This window comes from Pithys albifrons, chromosome 5 (genome assembly GCF_047495875.1).
Source record: "Pithys albifrons albifrons isolate INPA30051 chromosome 5, PitAlb_v1, whole genome shotgun sequence".
NCBI lineage: Eukaryota > Metazoa > Chordata > Aves > Passeriformes > Thamnophilidae > Pithys > Pithys albifrons.
In genome coordinates this window covers 29634113-29659156 of record NC_092462.1, presented here as the reverse complement: position 1 = coordinate 29659156, position 25044 = coordinate 29634113, and the positions used below count along the sequence as shown (strand labels likewise).

The following is a 25044-nucleotide window of genomic DNA, read 5'->3' as shown; positions in this document are numbered from 1 at the left end:
TACAACAAAACTAGGTGTCCCTGTTCTGGAGTTAGGCACAGCTGGCTGCCAGCATCGCTGTCCTGCAGACGTGGCTGGGGACATGAGCATCGGGCTGAGTCCAACCCACCACTGCCTTCCAGCTGGACTGAGATCCACAGATAACGGCTCCACAAGACATCCCCGGAAATCTGTCACCCATTGAACAGAACGGCTTCAGGGTACTCGGGGAATAGCTGTGGGATAAGGAGTAGGGAAGGGAGCCGGAACCAGCTGGTCCGGCGCAGACCCACCCAGCCCTGCAGAGGGCCAAGGCCACGCAACCAATAGTGCAAACACGCCGTGGGGCACAGGGGAAGCCAGCCCTCCAACTCAGGTGGCGTTGCTCATCCTAGACTGATCCACAGAGGATGCTGCCCTCTTCTGGGCTCAGCGTGACCGGCAGAGATTCAGGGAACCTTGGAGAGGCCCAAGACTAGTGTTTTTCGGCGCTCAAATCCTCTCACAGCATTTCTTAAATACAATGACTTTCCATAGCTGTGTCGGTGAACATCCCAGGGACATTTCCTGCCGAGAACCAGGCTGCTGCGCCTGCGGGTGATCTCTGAGCGCAGCCTGGGAAGGGTGGAGCAGGCCCAAGCTCAGGAGCTATGCCTGAAGGACAGGGAGATGGGGAGATCTCCTGGGCCAGTTGCCAACTGTGAGATCTGACAGCCTTTCATCCTAATTAATTATTTTCATTAATTAATTAATGTGATAGCGAAATAAGCTCGCATTCAGCTAATGAAGTGATTTGTAATAGGGAGCTGTGCCGCCCCAGCAGGCCGGGGACAGCCCGACCGTCCCCCGCATCCCCGCCACGCTCCCCGCGGGGGGGCAGAGGGGCCGGAGCTCCGCCGGTCCCTACGGGCGCCGAATCCCTGGACGGCGCTGCCTCCTCCGGCAGGTGCCGGCCAGCCCTGCCCGGCCCGGGCTCCGCCTCCCAGCACCGCCTACTGCCCGGCGCTCCCCACGGCCCGGGCAGGGCAGGGTAGGGCAGGGGCGGCTCCGCGGGCCGAGTCCGCCGTGCGCGGCTCCGGGAACACTTCCCGCGGCAGAATCCCCCTCTTGCCGCACCGAGAAGCGCGGTGGCCTCGGCGCCGCAGCCTCTGCCCAGGGAGCCCCGGAGCTCCCGCGGATCGCTCTCCTCCCCAGCATGCGGACGCCGACGGCGATGATTGTGGGACTGGTGCTGTGCCCCTGCGGGCTCCTACTGACGCTCACGGGCACGCTGGCACCTAACTGGAGGCAGCTGAGTCTCGTACCTAACCAGCCCGTGGACCTCGTCTGGGAGCAGGGCATCTGGGACATATGCAGGGAGCGGCAGAGCACCCATGACCGCCTCTGCGGGCAGGCGGATGAGCTGGGCTACTTTGAGCAGGTACCCGTGCGGGTGGCCCAAGGGCTGATGCCCTCCTCGCTGGTGCTCACCCTCCTCGGCTTGGTGGTGGCTACCCTGGGGGTTCGCTGCTGGCAGGAAGAGCCACGGCACCTGCTGGCCGGAGTGGCAGGGCTGGTGCTGCTTCTCTCAGGGCTGATGAGCCTTGTGCCCGCCTCCTGGTACACCCATGAGCTATGGGCACTGCCAGCAACACCTGGCAGCACACTGGTTGTAGGCTACAGCTTGGTGCTGAGCTACTTGGGAAGCTGTCTGGAGATCTTGGGGGGGCTGGCCCTTGCCCTCAGCTTCCACCACTGCTGCAAGGAGCACAGGACTCCCAAACTGTCCCCCAGTTCTGTGCTGGAGCCTGGGCCATGCTCCACCATTGGAGCTTACAGCAATCCCTGGGACGTGCTGAAGGATGAGCAAGATGGACAGCACTGGAGAAACACTCCACCTTGTGATTCAGACTTGTAGCCCCAGCACTGGGACAGCAGGCACCTGGCTCCTGCTCTTCTCCTAGGACATCTCAGAGCAGACTGAAAACAAGACCAAGGACCTGGCTTGAATCTTTGCAACTTCATCAAAAGCCTGCTGTGCTCCGGGTCATACAAGTGTGCCAAAGCCATGCTGGATTGAGGGGCAGATGTGGCTCTAGTTCCCCCATGCAGCTTTTAATTCATCCTTCTACACCCTGCACAGCAGGCTGGGCAGAGGCAGTATCACTGTTCCCATGTGAGCAAGGTATAGGTTAGCACTGCGTAGCCTTCAGGACTGGGAATAGGGGAGGGGAGCACCTGCTGCATGTCTCTGCCCAACTTGGGACTGTGCAAACAGCAAAATAAATGCAAAGGAATGGGTCTGTACTGTGGAGTGCTTATGGGCTTTCTGCCAGGCAGGCTGGGCTGAGAGCCAGTGGGCACGGCTAACCCAGCTTCCCTCTGCTTTGCCTGAAGCAGGGAGGAAAAGTCCGTAAAAGTTTTATAGCACCTTCCTAAAGGACTTTTCCCCCCATGGACAAAATCAGCTCTGGCAGAGGTTTCTCCTTCCTTAAGCAGAGCCATGTCAGGGGGGACAAAAGGGAAAAAATAGGGATCAAGAATAAAAATAGCATATATTTCCTTTTTCAACATTAGCCTGGTGCAATGTGGTAAAACTGGTCTCACTGGTTTGTAAGGGACACTCAGGAGGTCAGAACTGTACTATAAAATCCTACTTGGCACCCTGCATAACACAATAAGAGCCAAGCCAGCTTCCTTGCAGAGCTATTTGGCCAAATTTCTATCCCAGGTGAGCCCAAAGCACTCTGCTCAGCAAGTTAAGCCTTGCTGCAGAGGAACAGTGGCTCACGATGCTTAGTATGATTAAGGGATAGTACAGGATGCATTCTACAACAGGGGATCAGATTCAGGTGGCTCATAGAGTGTGTTGGCATTGGAGATTTCTGATGAACCTCCCAAAACTTTTTCCTCTGGACTTTTATGTTCCCTAGAGCTTAAACATCTGGAAAGAGCAAACCAACTTCCCCTCCCCAGCCCACACACAAACCACAGTAGCACAAGAGATGCTGCACAACATTCCTTTATGAACAGCCTCCAGTGTTGAGGTGAGATGGTCCCTTCCTCAGCAGGGCTGGCAGCTCCTGCAGAGATGACAGATGGGTGCATGAGGGATGAGTCTGAGCCAGCCTCTCTGAGCTCACCCCACACATTAGCACATGGGCTTCAGCCACAGGCAGAGCTGGATGGCCCTTTCAGACTCCAGGCACCTCAGGTCTTGCCTCTTTCCTCCAGCAGGAGGGCAGAGCTTGCCTCAAGAGTGGGCACCATGTCAACACTGGGCACTGGGGCACCCCAGGGTAGCAGGGGGGTCCCTACCAGGGCATGCTTCAGGTGCTACTCACCTCTTTCCCATCGTAAGCTTCATTCACAAATGTATCACTCTTGGGAGGAAGCTCTTCTTCCTCCTCCTCCTCCTCATCCTCTTCCTCAGGGTCACTTTCACGGTGGTACAATGTCAGCACCCGGGTGGAAGCAGTGCTTGAGGTCCTGGGGAGGAAAAAACATACACTGAGAATGGCATGGCCATCTCCTACAGATGGGGCAGATCCCAAGGTCCTGCCAGAACCCTTGGTAATAGTCTGCTGGGGTGATCGCAGCTTTCCATGTAACCCAAGGGCACATCAGGACACCACACTGTCCCTGTCTATCCCCAGTTGTACCTGGCCCAGTCCAGCCCCAGAACTCACCTCCTCCGCTTGTCCCGCCCTCGCATGTAGGCCAGGGCCCCCACAGCAGCAGCAATGAGCAGCAGAAGCACAGCCACGCCGAGGGTGATGGGTCCTGCAAGGGGCTGCACCTCTGCCTCCTCGCAGTAGTCACCACGATAGCCCAAGGCGCAGTGGCATATCACTCTCCCAGCCTCGATGGTGCAGTCCCCGCGCAGGTTGCATGTCTCGCTGCTGCATGGCACAGCCCCTAGAACCTCCTCGGTGCTTGGGGATACCAGGAAGGGCTCCCCGTGCTCCTGGGGGCCAGGGGCTGCGGGCAGGCCGAGGCTGGGCTGCTGAGAATGGGGTGCAGTTGTGGATGAGGCTGGTTTCTGTTCTTCTACATGGGACATTCCTGATGGTGACACTGCAGGGACCTGCATCCCCACCTCCTGGGAGGGGCCTGGAGGGAGGGGCAGAGATCAGTCGAGACCTGGGTAAGTCCCCCTTCCCAAACTCGGGGAGATTGCCCAGGCTACCCCATGGCCCATCAGGACCGCCCTGTGCCCTGGCTATGGGCTGGCACTCACAGTCGGACTCATCGGAACCATCAGTGCAGTCAGGGTGCCTATCACAGACCTGCTCTTCAGAGATGCAGCTCTGGAGGTCAGGACAAGCCTGGAGTGGGGCAGGGCAGGGCAGTGCTGGAGCACATGCTGTCCCATGCACCAGGTGGTAACCAGGAGAGCAGCGGCACTGCTGCCCTGCAGGGTTGGGCAGGCAGAGCTGGGCACAGCCCCCATTGCTCTTTGCACAGCTGTTGGTGCCTGCTAAAACAGCGTGAGTTAGCATGGACACCACAAAGCACAGCTCAGCCCCACAGCTGCCCCAGGCTGGGGCAGTTCCAGACCCACCTTCCTGTGAGAACTGGCTGTAAATCCTCATGGCTACCAAATCCTGCTCCATTGGGAACCACCAGCTCTTGGCCCGCTCCAGCCGACTGTGCCAGACTTTGCTGGAGCCTGGAGACACATGGGGTCAGCACTGCTCCACCTCCTCCCATGAGTGCCTGGGATGGAAGGTGGGGGTTCCCCTAGCCTGCGCTTCACCCCACAGAGGGGCAACCTGCACTCCACAGGGCCTGGCAGAAACCCATGTCCCAGTGAAGTAGGAGGAGATGGACAAAGTACGGCAAATGGACTCACCATTGGTAGAGGTCGTGCTCCAGAGCAGAAAGCCTTCTCCAATGGCAAAGAGCGAGAGACCGTGCAGCCCTTCCCGCACCACCCGAAAGTGGGATCCATCCAGCTCGACGCTGCTGATGGTACCTCTTTCTGCAGGGCACAAATGGAGCAACAACATCAGTGTGGAGACACAGAGGGCTCAAGGCTGCCCCTTAGGGCTGTGCAGGGCTGTGCCTTGTGGACCAAGTGCCTGCACCACTGCTACCCCCTGCAGTGCTTTGGCTCAGCCTATACTCACCATGGTCTGCCCAGAACAGCCTGGTGTCAGCACCTCCAAAGGTGAGACCAGTGGGAGCCCGCGCTCTCCTCCAGACCACTCTGCGGCCAGTGCCATCCATGGCCGCACATTCCACCATGGCACTGGGCCCATGGTTGCCAGCTGCTGTGACAAAGCACATAGTGGAGGCACGAGGGCACAGTGCCAGCCAGGCAGCACCCTGCAGCCCCTCGCTGAGTAGTGCCAGGGCCCACCGCCCCCCAGGAGCTGCTACATGAATGCTGGGCAGCTGCCCCTCGATCCAGTACAGGTTCCCACTCAGCCAGTCTAAGGCCAGGGATGTCACCATGCCCTCCACAGCTACTGCCTTCTTCCAGGACAGCCGTCCCCAGTCCTTCATGCGCAGCAGTCTGATGGAGCTGCCTCCCACCTCTGCAAAGTACAAACTCTTGTCTTTCACTGCATAGTCAATGGCTGTCAGGCGGCCAACCTTGGCCAAGGGCAGGGCCTGCTGTGGGGGAAGCCCTTGGGATCCAGATGTTGTAGGCAAGTCCTTCAGGTAGACCTGGAGGAAGGAGGCAGCATTAAGATGGGGGCCCCTCTCCCCTGACAGTGGCTAGGACAGCAGCCCCTAGAACTGGCTCTTGAGGATGGTACCTGTGCCACAGCTGCTGGTGACACTAGGAGGGCAAAGGCCGAATCACGGAGGGGCAGGCAGGTGGTCTCATCGGCAGCCAGCACCAGCCTGGCAGGGCACCGGCACTGCCCAGTGTGCCTGGCGCTCAGCAGGCACAGGTGGGAGCAGCCACGTGTCTCACATGGGTTAGGGGCTGTGGGGCGCAGGGCTGGGTGCATCACCTGTGGGAAGGGGAGGCTCAGCCTTGCAGCACTGTCAGCATCTGCCAGCAGAGCTGAGCATGACTGACATCATGCCATGCTCCCACAGCCCACACACAGCCCAGCTTAGGGCAGGATGGTGAGGCAGTGATGTTCCAAGAGAACAGACACTTGGCCACAGGGACTGCTGCCCAAGATCACAGTGCCTCCACACTTGGGGCACGACAGGGCTATGCAGGTTGGAAGACCCAGCAGAGCTGGCACGGCAGAGTTTGGGGCTCCCCAAGCAGGTACCTGGAGGCCGTGGGGCTGCCCATGTCGCTTGAGCAGCACAGTTCTGTTCTTGCCACTGGCCTTGTCCACCTGCTGCACGGACCATGTTTTCCTCTCCGACCAGTAGAGCTGACCCTCACACACGGCTGCCGCAAAGGGGCTCTGGACCCAGCCCAGCTTCAGAATCTGTCAGACAGACTGTGAGCACCTCCCCAGTCCCCATCACGGGCCCATCACCAATGCCCACCACACACCTTCACATTGGTGCCATCCAGATGTGCAGAACCGACACCACCCAGCTTCTCATCCAGCCAGAAGATCCTCTGGGTGGGGAGGTCAAGGGCTAACGCTGTGGGCCAGCCCAGCCCCTGAGCCAGCAGTACGTGCTGCCGGCTCCCATCCATAGAAGACTCCATCAGCCGTGGGTGGCTCCCCACCTCTGACCAGTACAGCAACCTAGCAGAAAGAGAGGTGCTGGCCGATAGACTGGACACAGCATTGTCCCAGTATGTGGAGGAAAACGGGGCAGGGCAGGAACGGCAAGGAGGTCCCCATGTCCCATTATCCCAGGCTTACCCTGCCAGAGGCTGGAGCACCAGAGAATGGGGCTGGTCCAGGTCTCCATCCATCACCACAGTGTACTCTGGTATCCCTTGCCAGGCAGCCCCCAAGCGAGTGGCCAGCACCTGCCCTGCTGCACCATCTGTCCAGTACAGGTTCCTCCCAAGCCAGTCCACTGCTATACAGTCTGATCTCACACCTGCAGTGCATTCAAGAGTCAGCACCTGTGGGGTGACAGCTGCATGGCCTTCTGGCACAACGCCTCCAGGCCAGGTCCTCTCCATCCCAGGAGCTCTAGCTTCTCCCAGCCTTGCTCCCAGCTAGAACCTCTCCACACAGAGGAACACAGCCTGGCATGCCACTGCAACCTGGAGATTGCACAGTGACAGAGTGGCCAGCTCTACTAATCCCATGTTGTTACAGCCCACCTTTCACCAGTGTGCCTTTCTTGCCCGAGTCGAGGTCCTGCCAGCGGATGCTCTCTGTGGCCAGGTCCATCCAGAAGACTTTCCTCTCCACCAGGTCATAGTCGAGTGAGAAGATGACACGATCCTTGTCAGTGGCCAGCAGCAGCTCCTCACGGCCACTCCGCAGACCATAGGACAACACCTCTGACTGCACGGCCACCAGCAAAGTGGGTTCTGGTCCTGTAGCAACACAGAGCCCCCCAGACCCTGCTCAGCACTAGTGACCCCATGGGCCCAGCACATGCAGGCAGGGAATACAGCACTCACAGGCATTGGAGCCTGCCAGGACTCAGCCCTACCACACAGGATGTTCTCAGATAGTGCGGATGGATTTTCTGACCAGCCATGGGCTGGCAAACATCAGCTCACAGCTGAGTGGGGCCTAGCAGGCAATGTGGCAGAGGAGACAGGGCCATTCACAGGACTACAAGCTTCCCCATGGGCAGCAGACACAAAGGGACAAGTACCCGCCAGCTCCTGGTGTAGTCTAGGCAGTCAGGGATCCTCAGCAGCGCTTGGCCATCCCCTGACTTACCAGTGAGTTTGCAGAGGTGACCATCAGGCTCCAGCAGGTAGCCAGGGAGACAGCCACAGCTGTAGGACCCTGCAGCATTGAGGCATGTCTGGCTGCAGGCTTCCTCACCCCACTCCGTGCACTCATCTATGTCCACGCAGGACAGACCATCCTTGGCAAGCCGATAGCCTGGGCCACACCAGCACCGCTGTGGGCAAAAGGACCATCAGTGTCCCACCCTGCAGACACAAGGCTCCCTTCCTGCAGCTGGACCAGGGTATCATGGCATGGCAAGCCCCTGGGTCAGGGCTGTTGGCACTCACAGGGCCCTGGGGTGAGGGGTAGCAGAGATGAGTGCAGGACCTCTGGCAGGGCACAGAGCAGTTCCCCCCCTCGTCTGAGCCATCCATGCAGTCCCGCCGGCCGTCGCACACCAAGGATGCATTCAGGCAGGCCCCCAGCCCACAGGGGTACTCATGACTCCGGCAGGGAGCAGGCTGGCCTGCAGGGACATGTGGGGAAGGCTGCCCTAATCATTGTCCACCAAGGCCTTTTGCTCAGCAGGAGCAGATTTAGCTGCTTCCAGAGGCTGCCCACTCATTGCAGAGCTCATTGCAGCCACATTTAGCTGTGCCAGTAGCTGGGCTTCAGGCTATATTAATCCAAAGGCCACTAGTCCTACAGGGACAACAGCTACTTGGGGCCTAGAACCACCATAGATGCTGGGAATAGGCAACCAGCACAGGGGTTCTTTTACCTCAGCACAGACACATATTCATCTTCCTCTGTGCTGGAAACCCACCAGCCAACCCTTGGTGAGACACAGAGGGGATAAAATCAGGGTGTTGCTCACAGCCAGCCTCATCGCTGCCATCTGTGCAGTCAGTCTCCCCATCGCAGCGCCAGACATCAGGGATGCATTCATGGCCATGGGAGCAGCCCCACTGCTGGTCCCCGCACCATCCTTCCTCCCAAGGACAGCCCTGCAAGGGCAGAGGGTGAAACAGCTACCAGCCCTCCTGGGCACAAGCAAGGACAGGTTGTGTCCCCAGGACTGTGCTCACCTGCTCGTCTGTGCCATCCCTGCAGTCAGCAGTACCATCACAGCGCCAGGCCTCTGGCACACACTCCCCACTGTGGGAACATGTCACCTCACCCACACGGCAAAGCAGCGGCCGGGGCACAGCACAGCCCTCCTCGTCCGAACCATCCTGGCAGTCGTGATCACCATCGCAGTGCAGGGCTAGGGCCACACACTGCCCACTCTGGCAGGGGAACTCAGCTGGCCCACACTCCTTTGGCACTGCGGGCAAGGACACAGCTGAGTTAGAGCATTGTCCCCATTCCCATTTCACCAGTGCAGACATGGCACTCAGCAGCATATGGCCTCTGACCTCCTGGACCCACAGGAAAACTGGTGCATCCACCTGTGGGGCAGGCAACCCCAGAAGCCCCTGTCCCATCCAGCCCCAGGGTCTCACCACAGCCCTGCTCATCAGTGCGATCCAGGCAGTCAGCATGGCCATCACAGAGCCAACTCTTGGGGATGCAGCGGGTGGCAGCATCACAGCGCAGGGAACACTCCTGTGTGGGGCTCCAGCAGCCTGTCTCATCCGAGGCATCGGGGCACTGGGGCACCCCATCACAGCGCTCTCCCGCTCCGATGCACATGGCTCCACTTGCGCAGTGGAAGGCCCCTGGGGAGACAAGTGGCCTTACACCGCCTGCAGAAGGCAGCTGGGGTGACCAGACACTGTGTCAGCCTCGCAGCGACCGAAAGGCCACACACTACAGGGCTTGGTCCCTCCTAGCCAGTGTATCTCCAGCAGCATAGGTCCTCAGCTAGGCAACTGAAGCAGTCTCAGCTCAGCCACAACTAGGTCACCATGAGCAGTGGGACCAGCCCTGTACACTTCTGAGAGCACCTCCAGCCCGGTGTCAAGCTCAGAAGGAACCAGTATGCCACATGACAAGCATCAGAGCCCAGGACACAGTCAAACTGTCCCAAGGCCCTCTCCCACCAATCCCACCAAAAAGCTGCCAGAAGCCCTGGCATAGGGTGATCCAACTGCATAGGGGTGGCAGAATGGCTCCTACCTGGGGTGTTGCAGAGCTGGGCACACCCGTCCTCATCAGAGCCATCTGCACAGTCTTTCTCTCCATCACACACGTACTCCTGGGCCACACACTCAGTGCCATCATGGCAGGACACATGTGTGCGAGGACAGGACAGATGGAGGACTGGGGTCCTGGGGTGAGCAGGGCTAGACAGGAGGGGTGGGGTAGATGGCACTACTTGTGCAGGACTGGTTGGGTGCTGGGTGGTAGTAGTAGTTGGCCGTGGGGCAATGACCTTAGTTGGCAAAGTCTGAGTTGTGGTGTTGGTGGTGGTGCCAGTGATGGTCAGCTGCGCAGTGGTGGTCTTGGTTAATGTGGTCCGGGCAGTAGTTGGTGTGGTCCAGGTCGTGGTTGGTGTGGTCCAGGAAGTGGTTGGTGCAGGGGTGGTCTTCGTTGATGTGGACTGGCTGGTGGTGGTTGGTGCGGACTGGCGGGTGGTGGTTGGTGCGGACTGGCGGGTGGTGGTGGCCTTGCTGGTTGGTGCAGGAGTAGTGGTGAGCAAAGTGGTGGTCTTGCTTGGTGTAGGTCTCATGGTGGAGGTGGTGGGATGAGCAGCAGTGGTGCTTGTAGTTGTTCTCATAGTGGTGGTCACAGGTGGAGGGAGTGGCAGAGCAGACCCCTTGCTTGGTGGCACTGGCAGAGGATTTGTGATTTGGGGCTGTGTCCTCCCCAGCCTGGGCAGTTCCCAGAACACCCCACATGGCCACCAGCAGCCAGGCACCCTGCCCCAGCTCAGCAGCATGGGCACCCAGCCCCGTCAGATACAGCTCTTGTGCCAGGCATAGAGCCATGGCTGCTCTTACCAGCCTGCAGCTCCGAGCCCACGAAGACCACTACTCCCTGCACGCCTGTTGCTGGCACAGACAGCACAAGGGTCAGTGTCCTCCGGTCCCACAGCAGCAGAGCCGTCCCATTTGCCGACACCAGGTATGGCTCAAAGGCAGCCACAAGGCCATGGGACCAGCTGGGTGCCAGGGTGACTGCTTGCCTCTTGGTCAGACTTAGTGCCTGCAGGCCTGTGAGGCAGAGGGATGGTAAGACCTGAGGTCCACAGGCACCCCTCATGTCCCACCCTGTGCCTCCATAACCCAAAGCTATGGCAGGGACCTCATGACTGAGGCCAGTGGCTCAGCCATGGGAGAGAGTCTGCCCCATGAGCTGCTGTAAGTAGGGCATGGCTGATCACTCCTGCCCAAATCCACCACCTCCACTCTGCTCCAGATACCACTAGGGCTCACCCTGGGCAGAGCTCCAGAGCATGCTGAAGGCTCTGCTATCCATGGCTGCAGGCAGGTCTCCAGGCCAGGTCTCGTTCCAGGCATCCCACGGAGCACCCCCAGCCAGGTTCAGCTGCTGCAGGGGCTGCCCGCGGGCTAGCCAGTACAGAGCACCCCGTTGCCAGTCCAAGAAGAGGTGCTGGATGCTGCTGCGCGCACGGTGCAGGATGCGCAGGGACATGTCAGTTGTCCGGATCACCCCGATGTCCCTCCGGTTACATGCGAGCCAGTACAGGTCCCCCGAGCGGATATCCACACGGGCAGAGCAGACTTGGCAAGAGCAGGCAGGAAAGCAGTTACCAGGCTGTCCTGTGACTCTGCTCCTCTGCCTGGGACTCCCAGCCCCTACACCCAGCTGCCCCCTGCCTCGGCACAGCCCCACTCTGGGCACCATCAGACTACTGTGCTCTGCACCTAGGAAATCATCAGGCCTCATGGTGCATCAATAAGGGGAGTATGCCCTCTATCACCCCACAGGGTCTCACCTGGCAGCCCAGTCGTAATGGCCTCTCTCCTGCCAGGGTGCCCCACAACACGCAGCAGCAGTCCACGGTCATCTGTCCCATACAGCACTGACCTCTGCCAGTCCACATCTTGCAGGTGGAAGGACTCCTGCCACTCCCGCACCTGTTTGCTGTGTGCTCCAGGGCCCACATGCACCAGGGAGATGGCCTTTCCTGATGCATACATGATGGACAGCTCTGCAGGGTACAAGGGCAGTGTGTTAGCACAGCCCCAGGGGGCCTGGACAGCGTCATCAGCATGAACCAAGGCAGAAATTTAACAGCATTGGTATGTGCTGGGAACTTCATCCCACCAAAGCCAGGGATTTATACTGTCCCAGAGAGCCAAACCCACCTCACAGCCCCTGCTCACCTGCACACTTCCCTGAAGGCAGAAGGAATAGGCCCTCTGGACAGGCGCACTGGTAGCCCCAAGGGTGCACAGGTGACAGGAGGCAAAGGTGACTGCACAGGCCTGGAGCACATGCAGCGGTGTCCCCTGGGAACAGTGGAACATTAAAAGCTCAAGCAGCCATGACCCCCAATGTTAATCCCGATCCCCAGAAACCACAGACTGTCCTGGGGGTGCATATGGGCTGGCAGGCGTGGTAACAATGTCACATGAATTAAGAGAGTGCAGCTCTACCCAAAGCCATGGGACTTGGCAGCTTTCCTATGGGCTCATATGTTCCCTCTGTCTGAATCTCATAATCCTTGTCACCAAACCAGGTAAAACCATTGGGCAGGACCCACGGAGCTTCAGGACCCAGCACAGCCTGCCCTGGCACCCAGGGATGCAGTGGGGGTGCTTTCACCCCTGCAGTGGTGCAGCACCCACAGGGTACTCACGGGGAGGCTGCTGCAGTGCGTGCAGCACAGCGAAAGATGAGACAGTGGCACGGAGCAACACCGCATGTTCCTGGGGAGAGGCCCAGGTGGCAGACACCAGCTCTGTGCCATCAGTCCAAAAGAACCGGCTCTCAAATACAGCCAGGCCCAGTGGCTCCGTGTGGCTCCGCAGAACAGTGTGAAAGGAGTGGCGCCCACTGCCATCCACCCGCAGCGTCTCGATGGACTGGGGACAAAGCAAGGCATGGCAACCATGTGACACCCCCATACCCTGGCACTGTCCCACAGACACAGGTCCCATGGTGGTGCCACCCCTCCCCAGTGCAGGGATGTATGCCAGACCTGGGCACTGCTCCCTGCTCCCTCCCATGCCTTGGCCATAGACACAGAGGAACCAGGACCACCATTACAACTCCCACCTCATCATCTCCCTTGAGGGGGAAAGCCTTGCAGCCCCTCATCCCTACCTCCTTGTACTCGCTGATCCAGTACAGTCTGCCAGCCACATGGTCCAGGCTCAGCCCCACAGGCTCCTCCATGGACACCACTGTGAGCTCCCACCGGTTTGAGCCATCCATGCCAGCTGCAGCAATGACTGTTCGGCCCCGCTGTCCACGGTTGACCCAGTACAGGGACCTGGGGGCAGGCACTAAGGAACCACTTCACGCCATAATACTAGTGCTGCCACAGGCCCACAACAGGCATGATATGGTCAGCACCAGCATCACAGTCCCAGAAGCCTGTGCCAACCCTGGCTCATTCACTTCTCACCTTGCAGCTGGATGCACTGTCAGCTGCTCTGGTACAATGTCCTTCCCCAACACTGTCACATAACCCCGGCCATCACCCAGCCCTGCACAGATGGCTGGAGGATGGCTGCTGGCCCAGTACAGCTGCCCTGTGAACCAGTCCACGGAGATGCTGTTCACCTCTCTGACATCTGCTGAGACAGAGCAGTTTTAAGGTACACCAGCCTGCTCCAGGCTGGGCGGCAAACACAGGTTGCCCCTTACTCTGTACAGAAAAGGCAGGACTGGAGTGGCAGGCTAGCTGTCAGCACCCATCTCAGCCATGCTACAGCACCCAGCACCCCCACTCCTCCCCACCTGCATAGAGGGGCTGTGTGCCTTTCCCCGGCAGGTGAACACGGAGCTCGCCATCCTCTGTCAGCCAGTAGTAGGTTTCTCGGAGGAGGTCGTACACCAGGGCACGGGGTTCGGTCTCAGTGGAGAGCAGGGGCCGATAGGCTTGCGTCCGTACATCTAAAAGGGCCAGGTCCTGCCCCACAGCCACCAGGATCTGTGTTGCATTGTCTGCCGGGGTGAGAGGAATGCCACTCATTGAGCTAGGTGGGGACACTGCCCAGTTCCTCAGCCAGCCCAGGCTCCCAAGCTCACCTTACCTGTCACTTCACAGGCAGTGCCATGCCGAAGGGTATAACCCTGGAGACAGGTGCAGCTGAAGGAGCCCGGGGTATTGCTGCACAGCTGGCTGCAGGGGCTGTACTCCAGGGAGCACTCATCCACATCTGTAGGGACAGGTGCAGTCAGAAGCCTGCCACAGGAGCTGCCCCAGACAGCATTGTCACTGCTCCGCAGGGACCACAGGCAGGCTCCTTAGATACTAGAACCCGGGCCTCACTGCAAAATGCACCAGCTGATGCTGGGACATTATCTAGGCACAGCCTTTGCGGGGCCAGATGTGACACATGGGCAGGAGCAGGGGAGAGGCACGCATTCCCACAGAAGTACTGGCTCCACGGAGACCCTGCTCAGTGGCCAAGGCCACAGGTGCATGAAGCACATGCACCCTGACCTCTCCTTACCAGCACAGCTTTGCCCATCTGCCTGCAGCACCCAGCCAGCCCCACAGGAGCACTGCACTCCCCAGTGTGTGTCAGCACATGTCTCTGCACAGCCCCCATTGCGTACATAGCAGCTCCGACCTGCAGGGACACAGCAAGGGGTGACATGAGGCAGGACAGCTCTGAGGCTCCCCCCAGGCCCAAGCCTCAGAGGCAGCGGCCAGCAGCCACACCCAACTCACCACATGTGCTGGGCTCATCGGTGCCATCCAGGCAGTCATCCTCATCATTGCACATCAGGGACTCCAGGATACACTTCCCCTCATCACATCGCACCATGCCAGGTGGACAGGGGGCTAAAGTACACATAGCTCATGTCAGCAGAGCAGATCAATATCAGGTGGACAAAGGGGAAACCATGGGTCCCAAACTCATGGGTCCCACAAAGTATCATCAGGCTCCTGGGAAACTTGCCACCATCTCAAGGTGAGCTGGGGCCTGGGAAAGCAAAGTACTCCCTGCTTCTCATATGGCCTGGACAGGACTTGCCCCACTGAAGAGCATCCACTGTGCTTGCTTACCGCAGACATCTTCATCTGAGGAATCGCCACAGTCATCAATCCCATTGCACTTCCACTCAGCCATGATGCACACCCTGTTTCTGCACTGCCACTGCCCAGGCAGGCAGGGCTGCTGGGGACACCCCTCCTCATCCCAGCCATCCTCACAGTCCTCGTGCCGATCACAGAGCTCCCAGTGAGGGATGCAGTGGTGGGTTCCAGGACACTGCACCTTCTTTGCCCCGCATACTGAGGAAACAGCGCAGCACTCACCACCCTGCTCTGCATCCCCAGCCACCTCCACTCAGCTCCTGCCCAGCAGAGATTACATACCACAGTCCTGCTCATCAGAGCCATCCAGGCAGTCAGCAGCACCATCACAACGCCAGCTGCTAGAAACACACCGGCCATCGTCACACTGCCAAACATGGGGGTCCCCACCACAGGCAACATCTGCAGGGACACAACACAGTCACTGGGACCTATCCCTATGGCAGAACCACAAGGGTCCCTTCCAACCTGGCACAGGTCAGGTGTTGGCAATGCCTGAGGGGTTCTGCCAAGTGGCTGGCCCATAGCAGCCCCCAGTAGGGCTCTCTGGCAGGTGAGGGCTGCCTTGCTCGGCATAGGATATGTTCCCATGCCACAAACATCCCCAAGGAGCTCTGGGGCACACTTGTCCCTGCAGGATGCCACACAGGCAAACCAGCAGAGTGAAGTGCCTCTGGCCTGCCCTGCCCCAAGAGCACCACCCCAAGAGCACCAGTGCCCCTTGATGCCCACGCAGCCCTCCAGTCCATCCCACGACAGAGGATAGTTGTCAGCGTTCCCCCACTCACCGCACTGCTCGTCCGTCCCGTCGGGACACTGCTGCTCCCCATCGCAGAGCCAGGGAACGGGGATGCAGCCGGCAGCGCAGGTGGCCTGGCGCGAGGCAGCGCACGTGGAGCTGGCGGCCGCTGCGGGCGAGAGGGAGCGCGGCCCGGGATCAGCCGGGGCAGCAGCACCGAACATCCACCCGCACCTTCCCCCTACAGCTTCCCGCGTGGGGGTCCCAGCACAGCCCCGCGGTGGGGAGGGACTGGGCGCAGCCAAGGGTACCCCGAACCTCCTGCGGGGCTGGAGGGAGAACTCCACCCTCCCGACCCCGCTCAGCGAAGGCAGGGACCCCCAAAACCTTTACGCAGCGGTACAGGGCTCCTCGGGGCGCAGGGAGCCCCTTACTGTCAGGGTGGGTAGGATGCAACAGAGGGCAGGGACACATCACCGGGGGATGGGGAGAACAGGGACGCCTTCGGTGGCAGGGACACAGCCCCGCCCGCGGCCATAGCCCTTTGCGGGGGGATGAGCAAGCAGCCTTGATACGGCGGACACCCACGGCACCCCTCGGAACAGGGCAGAGACCTCCCCCCCGCCGCCCCCTTCGGTCGTGGCTCACGGGCGCGGCGGGTCCCAGTGCCGGCGGCACTCCCGGCCAGCGGCAGCAGCGACGGCAGGAGGATGCTGAGGAGGGCGAGGAGCAGGCGGAGCTGCGGCGGGGGGCGGCCCATGGCGGCGGCGGGGAGGGGAGGCTCCGGGGGTCCGGCCGGCGCAGGGAGCGCGGAGCTGCGGCCGCCGCCTTTATGCCCTGGCGCGGGCGGCCATTGGGCACTGCGGGCACCGCCCGCCGCCCGCAGAGACCCCGGCCCGCCCCGCCGGCGCGGGGGCTGCGCTGCGCTGCCCTGGGCAGCCCCCGAATCGGGCAGGGGGATCGCTGGCCTCGGGCGGGACAGCTTCGGCCCCGGGCCGGGCTCCCTCGGTACCCGCCGCCTGTAAGAGCTGGGGGGCGCAGGGGGTCCCCCGGTTCCCCCCGCCTCGCCTGTGTGCTCCCGCCGGGCGGGGGTTGCTGTGAGAGCCGGCCGTGAGAACCGGGCCCGCGGCACCTGCGCCGGGCGTGGGAAGGCAGCGGCAGCCTTGAACGTGGGAGCACCCTCCGAAAACACCGGGCTGCGCGCAGCACCCCGCTGCCCGCCGACGGTCCTCGACCTTGAGGGCTGCCAAAGAGCCGCTGCAGCACAACAAGGAGAGGGAGGAAAGCGGCCGAGGAGGAAAACAGCCCGGTGAGAGGATAAGGCACCTGTCTCTGCCTGGGAAAGGAACCCCCTCCCACCAGGCAAAGTGGGGGCATCACCCAAACCGCAGAGATGTCCCCGAGTCACGGGGCTTTGCAGACCCTCGCTACACACCCGGGGAAAGCTGCCGGTGTGCTGCCCCTCCACCACTTTTGACTTGTCTCCTGACCATCTGCATAGTGTTGGCATGAGTGTCTAGCCACCCCCAAGACTGGTCTGTATTTTAAGTGCATCCATGGCCTGTGGTGCTGTGCACTCATCCTCTCCAACCTTTCCATCAAACCTCTCCACTGCGGCACAACCCTAATACAGACCCCTACCAGTGCTGCAGCCCAGGGGTGCAGATTCACACAGCTGTCTGCCCTCCCTGCGCAGCATCCCAGTAACCCTGGGCAATTGGTTTCCCCAGGCAGTTCCCAGGGAACACAAGTCTTCAGATCCCAAGGATGATAAGCATCCTTGGGACAGGAACATCAGGCAAGGTGGTCCTAGTGGTCAGGGGAGTGAGTGGAAAAGACAGAACAGCATCAAGGCACTCCAAGGCCATCCTCACACCTTCAGGCAAGTGCCAAGATCTGTGGTAGCTCTCTGGGGATCTATCTTGTACCCCCAGCTCTGCTCCCTCTCAGACCTATGTCCAGCAGTGCCTCCACCCAGGCACTGAGCCTGTATCTCTGTAAGGACCAACCATGGAAGGGAACAGAGGGACACCCTCTGCAAGAGCAATACCTCTCTGATCAAAAGAAGTGGACAGCACTTTGCAGAGGACCCAGAATGGACCTCCCTGCCTCCCTGGGTTGTCAAGCATGTACAGTCCTATTCTTGCTTTCCATGTCCTTTTCTCAGGCTGGAAAGGGGCCATGGCAGCCTGCCCAGCTGGATGTGCAAGTCCCTAATATTTCCCTGGGCTGGAGGTTGCAACATGCATCGCTCCTGGGAGACTAGTGGGCTCTCTGTGCCCACCTGTCCTTGTGTTCAATTTAGTTCCAGCATGGCCTCTGCATTCCCCCCATTTCAGGTTATCCCCACGGTGTAAGCACACAATCAAAGCAGTAACTCTCACAGCAGATGGCTGGGAAGGGCAAGTGGCAGCAGAGGGACTGTGAAAAAGGGTCCAGAAGGTAGTGGGTACAGTAAAAATGCCCAGTGCACCTGAGAATTAGTTTGGGGACCTGAGGCAGCAGTGATGGAGACGACACCTGGTGTGGCCAGCCTCTTAAAATGCAAGAGATATTTTTAGAAGTATGATTTTAAGTCAAAGTATTTTAAATATATGTGTATAAATAGAACATATAGGTATATGCATGTACAGACAGTAGCTCACTGTACATAATTATATTCATACTCACATACAGTACCACCTTCTCTTTGAGGTAATGGTCATTTTTTTCCCTAGGCTTTTGAAGATTTTTTTATATTTTCAGGTTTTTCTTAACATTTCCATCAGAAGGAAAGTCTCCTTTTCTCACTGACATTTGGATTCTCCCTTCTCTGCCTCCAAAAGCTCAAGGAGACTAAGGAGAAGACTGGCACTAAAATGAGAGGGAGGAAATCTCTGCTCACTTGAACAGCAACATGCAAAATATAAAGACCATAAAAAAGTCTAGCAGAGTATCGCAATAAGTCTAAAGTAACATTTGCATCCAAGTACAGCAATTTTTTGTCAAAAATCCAAAGGCAGTTCCACATTAAATAGTGTGATTGATTTTATATTGTTCATATAAAATTGCATGTATCTTTTCTGCTATATGATTGATCAAATTCTCTTCTCTTTATTGGTGTAAGAAGTGTTAAACTATTCCTGTTCCTTCCCAGTAACTTTTAATCATTCTTTTCCTAAAGGTAAGGGACATCATGCTGTAAAAAAATGAAAAAACCAAAAACATGCACAAAAAAAAAAGACCACAACGCACACAACATCCCTCCCCCCCCAATCAGTGGGACATCCTCCCTCACATCAGTTATCAAGTTTCTGCAAGCTTGTTCCCATAAAGAAAGTACAGCTTTACTTGCCTTTGTGCTGTGTGGCCTGGCCATGCTCAAACTAAACTGCCTGTAATGTGCTGACTAAAATTTATGCCAGCATTAAAACTGGATTTCATGAAATGCCTATTTCTTCCTAGGGAATAATCTTATTCAGTGCTTAAGTTGCTAAAAATAAAAATTAAGAGCATACCAAACTATTTTAATAAAGGTATTTTTAATTTCAGTTTCAAAATCTGAAGCTTTTTCCAGGTAACAAAAATCCCTTTTCCAATCCTGAACAAAAGGCTAAACAATGTGCCCCCAAGAACTCCTACTATAGGGTCTGGCCCACAGCAGCCCAAAGCATCAGCCACACTGACTGCAACACTTCCACAAGACTTGCAAAAGTGGTACCCTAGTGCAGTGCCCAGAATCCCTGGCAGACCAGGTAGTCCCAGTAACTCTGGCTGGGGAGAGCCTTGTGTAGTGGATGACAGATGCTCTTCCAGAGGGATTGGAAACAACTGCAGAGACTGTCTTTCATTTGCTGTTTTTTACCTTGCTCTTTTAGCAGCTTTGTCTTTTTTTTTTCCTTAAATGTCCCTCCAATCTATACGCTTGTGGCCAGCCCCAGCCCCAAAGCAAACAGCTGCAGTGGCAGCACCTGCCTTGGTGGGTATTTTAATGGGTAACACAGTAATCTCACACCTCCTGTCTCCAAGAGCCTCAGCACAGGCAGAAGGGACACCAACACTGAGACCTGTGGGTGGGTAAATCCTCCTGCCTCCCAAAGGCTAAACAGCCTTGAAAAATTTAAGTTTACAAAACTAAAGCACTATTGTGGAAAACAAGGAAATACTAGCACTTGGCAAGATGGTTAAAGTAACAACCTTCTTTACCACAGTGTTCTTTTCATTAATTAAAAGGGGTTTTGAAAGAAACAACATTCAGGCCATTTGGAGGATTAATTTTATGAATGCACTCAGGAAACAATTTTTTGTTCTAGGCAGTAACAAGAAGTACACTGTTCTCAACACCCTAGATGGGATTGGAAACCTGATGCGTTTGCCCTCATGCTTTTTGTTTCAGAATACAACAGAAGAGAGGGATCTTTTTAAGAAGCAAGTGAATTATCCGGATGAGGAAATTGAGCCAGTTTTGAGCTCTTTCATTGATTTTGGGAAATAAACCCAGAAGGTACTGTTTACTGCCCTGAAAGGTTCCAAAAAAGGTTTGCTGCTTCCCAAAAAGCTCTAGGCTTGTGATTGCATTTCCACCACATCTTGGTCACCCCACTCTTCCCCAGCCTGCTGAGAGTTACCTGTGAGATCTGGGGAAGATCGAGAAAGAAATCAGAACCTTCACGTTGAGACGCCACAGCTCCCTCACATCTCCCATCGGGGCTTCTTCACCCTTAGGATATGCCTGTGGTGCCTCTCCAATCCGCCACTGGGGGGCAACGGAAGGCTGCAGGAAGGTCCTGCCTGTTGTGCTCTCGCACTCCCAGGCTCAGCGAGTTATCCATGAGACCTGGGCAGAATGGAGGAGGAAATCAGGAACTCAACCTGGAGATGCCATAGCCCATGCTCGGCCTAACAGCGCCCCTGTCGCACATCCCACCTTTGAGCCTCACAGGTTGTCACCAAACCATGCTCAAAGCTTCCCTGCAGCCTTGCTGAGGAGGTGGGACAAGGGGATACAGACGCTGCAAGGAAGTTTAGTTCAAATAGGATGATAAGGGACAAAGTCTCCTGGCCTCCTCTGACCTGTCTCTGGGGTCTGACCTATCTCCACACTGGGAGCAGGAAGGAAAAATCACTGCCAACCCACACCAACAGGGCAGAAGCATCTCCCTAGTGTTGCAGTTTTGCAAGTCTCTGTGAGACAGCTGTTCTAATAGGACGTTAGCGGCCTGCACTTCCTGACACATTCATCTGTGTGTATACAGACATAGCTATAGAGACAGATGCATATATAGATTCACACACACCTATATGGGTGTTAAAGGATTGTTTGATACCTTGCTCCACTGAGGTGTCTCCTGTCAGGCAGGTCCATGAGGTCAATGTACCTTGGATAAGACATTCAAAGCAACATGAAGTGCTGCTGCTCCCCCTTGCTGCAGGGTATGGCCAAGAGAGTGCAAAGGTGAGCAACACACCCATCAGCAGCTGAGTGTCCCCTGCACAGGTGGGTGAGATTACCTGCAAATATTGACCAATGCCATGGCTGGATAAGGGGCCACATTCACTGCCCCTTATAATGATTTGGATTTCATTTGTCATTATGGATGTCTTGTCAGCTGTCACGGGCAGTGGCTGACCCTTCACTGCCTCCTCTGGCCTCATCTCTGTGCTCCACCATGCTTTCTGACAGAGTCCCTCTACTCTTCACAGCAGCCACACCATCACACACACTTCTTACTTACCCCTCCAGCCCTGCTTTTAGCCAAGATGCCACCTCACACCAATGCATTTCTAACTTTTATGATCAGGACCTGCCAGGTTTGATTTGGACCAGGAAACTAGCCCAGGAAAAAGAGACGGAAAAAAAAAAAGCTCAGAGGTCTTCTTTTCTATTCTGTTTTTCCATCCTCTGTTTAATAGGTTCAAGTTCCTCCTTGCCCATACCCTGTCTCTGGTTCTGCACATATCTCTTCAAGCCATGGTAAAGATGCTTTCTCACTGTATCCCTTGGCTGAGCTCATTACCTAACAGAGTAAAAATTCAAATAACAAGAAAAGGTCCTCCTCTTTCACAAATAGCCAACCCAATATTGGTCCAGCATCAAAGATACCCGTTAGCATCATATCACTGGTTTTGGCAGCCTAATAAGGCCTACCAAGAAAATTATTTCTCTGATTCATCTCTTCTCTAGATACATGTAACTTCACAAGTAAACATCTGATTAACCATTGTTTGGAAAACCAGCCTGGTTTTAACATGCCCCCAGAACAGTTGCTCCCCAACCATCTTTGACCAGATTTCTATTTTTTTTTTTAGAGGGGGGGTTGGCTTTCTGACTCTGCAGATTTTTCTTCATTTTCTACATAGTGGAGGCTGTATCTGCCCTTGGCCGCTGATGCAAGGCTCAGCTGGAGCAGGCACTAGGACATGTATACCATGGCTTCTCATCTAAGCCACCCATGCATATTCCCTCCATGAACATCACAGTGCAGGTTGGGATCTTGGTCCACTTGTTTCTGGCTCCCAGTAGCGCAATTGTTGTCCTGGACCAGGATGTCCTCCTTGTCTCATGGTATTGCCCTGGAGTCACTGATACCTGCTGTCAGTGTTTGTATTAAAACCTCACCCACTGTGATTGCTCTAGACCTGAGGCAACAGTGCAGCCCACTGTGATGCGAAGCACATGGTGAAGGAGTGCCTGTAGGAAGCAACAGCAAACTTCATCCTCTGCCAACACTTTTCAGGGTCACTTTAATGACTCCAACCAGTCCTGAGAGCCGTGGGGAGGCTATAAAACAGACCAATCTGCCCTCCTCTCAGGCTATCACAGCTGATCTTGCTTATTGCCAGTGAGCAATAAAGCATTATAACCCTGGGACAGCCTGTGCTCCACACATTGCCCCCTTTCCTGTCCCTCGAGGAGCTTTGAACAAAAGTAAGGGGGAAAAAAAAAGCCACAAAGAAGAAGAAACTATGCTTAAAGAGGAAAGAACTGGGAAAACGTGCAGTTCTTCCTGAAACCTCACCCAAGTTCCAGTGATCAGCATTTCTTGAGCCAGACATGGTGACTCCATCTAATAGCCCTTGATGGCTTTTTATTCAAGGTATCCCTTTTTGAACTCTTGCAAACCTCAGTATACTACAGCAGGGACTTTCTCTTCTCAGCTCAGCATGTGGAAAGAAACCAGCTCCATTTGCTACCTTCTATCAGGACACCCAAGAGTTTAACCTGGTGAAGAACAGTTCCTCCTTGCCTGCTCACAGCTGTCTCTCATCAGCCCTCAGAGCTGAATGTATGTACCCTGTTCTTGGTGTAGAAACTACCCCAGAGCTTTAAAAATACGTAGTGCTTTTCCCTAGCACTGATGAGACCACTGTTGTGCAGAGCATCTGAGACATGGGCACACCCTGGCTGCAGATGAATTGCTACAAGTAGCATTTCCATTTTGTTCCTTTCCTAGACATTCCTAAGGTCTGTCTCAGACATGGTAGGGTTTAATCTTTTCCTTGACCTCTCAAGACATGCAGCTAGCAGCCAGATGCCTGTGAAACAGGGTATCCCTGCTGCAGCTGGTACATACTCGCACAGCTTCCTGCTGACAGTGTGCTCTGCTGGGATGTGGTGTGGCCAACCCTCACTCTCAGCCAGAAGTAAAGTTTTCCACCTTACACCATCAGCTTGAGTTTGAGCTCAAGTCCAGTGCAATTCCCAGATGTAGGATTTCATGTGCAGGAGTACTCTTTGCATCCCTACTTCTTCCATGCAGTGAGTCATCACGTATTTCCAGGCTTATTCTTTTCCGAAACCTGTTCAGGAGCAATTAAGAACATGTTGTGCTAAACAACCTAGTTACCTCAACCTGGCAGACACAGAAAGAGATGGTCAGAGCACGCCAGTGCTGAACAAGAAGACTGCGATGCAGGATGCTGCACTTCCACATCAGCACTTGCACTTACTGGAGCAGATGGCACAGCACACTCCAGGGGAGAGAATGGCAAGTACTGCAGACCCAAACTGCTTTAAAATAGATGTACATGTGCTTTTGTTCACCGCAGCCCATTCATATCTTCCTTCTGGATTGCCAGTGCTGGAAACGATACCAGCAACATCGGAAATGTGCCTTGCTGTCTGTTTCTTGTACTGCAAGAGCATGGAAGACAATGTCTGGTGTGGAGTCCCAGGAATGACATGCTAACATCAGCCTGCCCACAGTTCACCGTGAGATTATTAGCCCATGAGACCCAACAGTTGAGATCATACTGCCTTGACGTGATACAAACCTGGTCACTTCCCAAGCATGTGATTTGCTTAGGGATTTTTGTCAGCTTCCCATCTCCTACAAGGTCTCTGGACCATGAGATTAAGAAATGAAAAGCAGCAGGATGGGGTGAGCCCCTTGCAGTCTGGCATCACTGTGCAACCCCTGCTCCCAAAGTCAATCAACAGCAGCTGTTCCTCTTACCTGGCAGATGCCAGAAGGGTGGACAGTTGGAGCAGGAAGGGCACCAGCTCAGGCAACTACAGCTCTTTGCTATTGTAGGGTCCACATTTTGTGATGGGCTTTGAAATGGCTGCATTTAGTGTTTGCTGTCAAGTATCTGTTTGCCTTGAGTCTGGAGCCAGCAGAGAAATCCTAATGCTCAAGCAAATGAGAAGAGCACTCAAGATTTGATGGGAGCAAGAGACACAGGCAGGGTTGTTATTCTTCTCTAGAAAAAAACACTGCCTAAAGCCCACTGATTGCAAAAATGTCATGCAGGATGAGCATTTTGGCTTTATTTCATGATTCACAGCAGCTTTGCTCTCTGCCAGATCAAACTGCACCACATACTGATTTACAGCAACTGGGCTTTTAGCCCCATGCAAAACACTGCCCAAAAAGCAGCATGGGGGGGCTGGGGCTGCATCCAGAGCATCTTGCTTAATCCCACGAATACCAGTCCCCACAAAAATAGAAACAATTGCCTTCTCACAGAGGACCTTGTTGTATCAAGTTTCCAGTGCTCACAGCAACCAAGATAAATTAGTGTTATCTGTGTGGCTGCTAGATTAAATGGTGTTTTTTCCTGTAATGTTAAATAAACGAGGGATTTCTTTTGCGTTTTGACAGGCAGGGGGGCTGGGTTATTTTCTTACCTTTATGGCATACTATGCCTACTTAATTTTTGCATTGATGAAATGGAAACTGTGCTTGAAGCCAAAATGGAGCATGTTTGGCATACATTGCAAGTATGTTGACAGAGAGGCTGGTTCAGTTAATCAAGCAGCCCACGTTATTTAAAACAATCCTAAACCTCCAGGGGGCCCTGCAGTTAGCTCAGCATCTCTGGAGCTCAACATCTGGGACAACACTGCCATGTTAAACTCACTGGGACAAGACTGGAAAACAAGTGGAAAAGAGTCCTGCAGTCATGGCTCTGACACTGCCTCAATTTTCATATAAGAAGTA

General features: G+C 55.9%; 2 protein-coding genes across 2 annotated transcripts; one reads left to right on the top strand and one right to left on the bottom strand.

The window, feature by feature from the left end:
* The first annotated feature begins 1013 nt into the window (after positions 1–1013).
* Positions 1014–2253, top strand: CLDN23 (claudin 23). Its single transcript, XM_071555145.1, has one exon. The coding sequence runs from the start codon at positions 1175–1177 to the stop codon at positions 1874–1876; it is 702 nt and encodes a 233-aa protein (XP_071411246.1). The 5' UTR covers positions 1014–1174; the 3' UTR covers positions 1877–2253.
* Positions 2254–2964: 711 nt separating this feature from the next.
* On the bottom strand, positions 2965–16404 carry LOC139672292 (low-density lipoprotein receptor-related protein 2-like). Its single transcript, XM_071556075.1, has 33 exons — positions 16271–16404; positions 15672–15791; positions 15166–15285; positions 14854–15081; positions 14515–14628; positions 14294–14413; positions 13871–13996; positions 13575–13781; positions 13240–13408; positions 12936–13104; positions 12469–12694; positions 11993–12118; positions 11602–11817; positions 11078–11386; positions 10643–10855; positions 9819–10472; positions 9203–9418; positions 8786–9024; positions 8575–8704; positions 8045–8223; positions 7743–7929; positions 7169–7387; positions 6756–6939; positions 6434–6635; positions 6201–6365; positions 5727–5927; positions 5091–5634; positions 4814–4942; positions 4523–4630; positions 4199–4438; positions 3648–4071; positions 3303–3447; positions 2965–3041 (listed from the first exon to the last, which is right to left on the bottom strand). The coding sequence occupies exons 1-33, from the start codon at positions 16380–16382 to the stop codon at positions 2982–2984; spliced, it is 6801 nt and encodes a 2266-aa protein (XP_071412176.1). The 5' UTR covers positions 16383–16404; the 3' UTR covers positions 2965–2981.
* Between the last annotated feature and the right edge of the window lie 8640 nt (positions 16405–25044).

Bases quoted from the DNA above. Each gene is read 5' to 3' on its own strand.
- CLDN23 (XM_071555145.1), top strand. From the start codon at position 1,175: ATGCGGACGCCGACGGCGATGATTGTGGGACTGGTGCTGTGCCCCTGC.
- LOC139672292 (XM_071556075.1), bottom strand. From the start codon at position 16,382: ATGGGCCGCCCCCCGCCGCAGCTCCGCCTGCTCCTCGCCCTCCTCAGC. The intron at 13,105-13,239 runs GTGAGAAGTGAA...GCCTGCCCCCAG, and splicing joins ACAGTGCATCCAGCTGCAAG to GTCCCTGTACTGGGTCAACC. The intron at 6,366-6,433 runs GTGTGTGGTGGG...TCTGTCTGACAG, and splicing joins TGGATGGCACCAATGTGAAG to ATTCTGAAGCTGGGCTGGGT.